General features: G+C 52.9%; 1 protein-coding gene across 1 annotated transcript; it reads right to left on the reverse strand.

Moving 5' to 3' along the window:
• Positions 1-227: 227 nt before the first annotated feature.
• On the reverse strand, positions 228-2,107 carry LOC105033878 (cytochrome P450 94C1). The gene has a single exon (XM_010908844.4). The coding sequence runs from the start codon at positions 1,921-1,923 to the stop codon at positions 406-408; it is 1,518 nt and encodes a 505-aa protein (XP_010907146.1). The 5' UTR covers positions 1,924-2,107; the 3' UTR covers positions 228-405.
• Positions 2,108-2,637: the final 530 nt, after the last annotated feature.

The raw sequence follows: 2,637 nt of genomic DNA on the forward strand, positions 1-2,637 counted from the left end.
AACTTGAAACCATGGGTGGGGAGCGACGGTAATTATAAGTGGGAACCTCGTGCTAGCTGAGTCAAGGCGTACACGATCTCAATTTCATGTATATCTGACACTGAAATCCCAGAATTTAGCCATCTCAACTAGCCTTTACTTTCTCCCAGCTTGTACAGTCCCCCACCACCACCCATCAATGGAAACACACATCCCTATATATCCTTCCTTGACTGCAACAAGCCCTGGAAATTAAGTCCATACATTTTTTTGTTTAAATTCATGCCTTTCTAAAAAAACATACAGACTACTGCAGCCACCACTGATAGAATTAATTATTAACACTCTCCTGCCTCTCTCTGTACATGAGATATCCCACCATGGGATCAACAGAGTACAGTATAACATACTACACTGTTGATATTGCTAGCATGGACCGTGAGCCGGGGATCTCCTCCGCCGCACCTGAGCTGGCAGCCCGCCGTCAATGGATGCAGAGAGCCCGGGGGCGAACTTCAGCGATCGGCCCGTATCGAGCACTCGGAGGTCGAATCTCGGAACCACCGACACGATGACGGCCTTCATTTCCATGAGAGCCATCTCCTTCCCGAGGCACACCCGGAGCCCGCCCTGGAACACCGGGTACTTGAATGGGCTCGCTGGCACGAACTTCCCGTCGTGGAGCCACCGCTCCGGCTTGAACTCCTCGCAGTCGGGTCCCCAGATGCTCTCCATCCTCCCCATGGCATAGGGGTGGTACGTCACCCTGGTCCCCTTCCTCACGAAGGTCCCGTCGGGGAGCACGTCGTCCTCGACGCAGAATTTGGAGTCGAATTGGACCGGGGGGTAGAGCCGGAGGCTCTCGTACATCGCCGCGTGGACGTAGTGCATCTTCTTCAGCTGCTCGAAGCTCGCCACGTCGTCGTCGCCGCTGCCTCTCATGACGTTGGCTATCTCTTCTCGAATGGCGGCCGTTACTGCTGGATGCTTGGAGAGGACAAGGAAGAAGGTGGTGAGGCCTGACGCGACCGTGTCGCGGCCGGCCAGCAAGAAACTTATGACGATGTCGCGTAGGTAGCGGTCGTCGTTGACCGAGCACATGAATCTCGAGAGGAGGTCGTGGCTGGAGGCGGATCCCAGCTCCCTCCTCTGTCTTATGACCTCGTCGGCTAGCACGTTGACCAGCCGGATGGCCCGCTTCAGCTCCCTCTCCGAGCCCACGTTCAGAAGCCGCTTCAGCTTCCACAACGCCGGCGCCACCGCCGTTCCCCGCTTGGCAGACAGCCTCGACGCCGTGTCGAAGGCCGCCGCGAACTCCGACATGGGCAGCGACGCCTCCAGGCAGCCCGGGTAGAGCCCGAAGGAGATCTTGCATATGCTGTCGAAGGCGAAGCGCCGGAAGACATCCTGGAGATCGATGACGCCGTCGGAGAGGGAGGCGAAGAGGGGGATGAGGCGGCGGCGGATCTCGGCGGTGACGATGTGGAAGGCATACGAGCGGACGGAGACGCTCCCGAGCTCGAGGCTGGCCATCTTGCGCTGGAACTGCCAGGAGTCGCCGTCGACGTTGAAGATTCCGCGGCCGAGGAGGTCGCCGAGGAGGGAGGAGAAGGGCTTCCCCTTGGGGAAGTTGTCGAACCGGGTCTTGAGCATGTACTCCACGTTGTCGGGGTTGGCGGTGACCGTGTTACCAAGCACATGGATATTGATGGTCCCGGTAGGGGATCGGCGGAGGAGGTGGGTGTACCAGTCGCTGAGGTTCGTGAACTCGGCGGTCCACGACGAGCTCAGGAAGGCCTTGCAGACGTGGCAGTTGCACCACGGCCAGAATCTCAGCAATAGAAGTAGTATAGAGAGTAAAAAGAAGATGGTGGTGAAGGAGAAGAAGAGGAAGGAGATGTAATTCTGTAGCCATGGGAGAAGAGAGATGGACTTCGCAACCATTATTAATTCTTGCTTTGGTAAGAGATAGATAGATGAGATAAGGTGGAAAGCAGGGGAGGCAAGGTGTCCTCCTTTTATACTTGTGTGATGGCCTTTCAGCTATAATTTGCCAGTGGTGCACGGGTCAGGGAGGGAGTGGGAATCCACTGGCCATCCCGGGGTTTGATCGGGACAAACGGGGGTTGGGGGTTGAGAGGGAAATAGCCAGGATAGAGAGGGTGTGGTGGATAAATTAAAATGCGGTTTGTTTTATATTCGGTCATGCGGTTGCCATCCAATCGGGACAATTGGGAGCCACACATGGGGAATATGGGCACGGGGAACATGTGGGCTAAATGCGTCGACGTCATGCCCTTTGTCAAAAATCAGCTGGTGTTTCGCTAATAGTCACGTGGCCTATTACTAATTTGTCAAATTGCCATGCGCCTTTGTTTTCTAGAATTTAGACTGGATATTTTTATAATTTTCCTTTTTTTAAAAAAAATAAACATGTAATACTTTTTGCCTGCCCTTGCTCAAAAGATAAAAGAGGAGGTGGGCCTTCGAGATGGACGATGGGGGTCTTAAAAAACAATAGAAGCGTCCAACTTTCTTAAAGCTGACGCTATGCACACACACAATATAAAAGAAGAAAATCGTTAATTTTTATATTTTAATAAATAACAATCTCACCTTTAAATAATTAAATTTCTATTTCTTTTAAACTCTTAAATA

Source organism: Elaeis guineensis, chromosome 9 (assembly GCF_000442705.2).
Source record: "Elaeis guineensis isolate ETL-2024a chromosome 9, EG11, whole genome shotgun sequence".
Classification (NCBI taxonomy): domain Eukaryota; kingdom Viridiplantae; phylum Streptophyta; class Magnoliopsida; order Arecales; family Arecaceae; genus Elaeis; species Elaeis guineensis.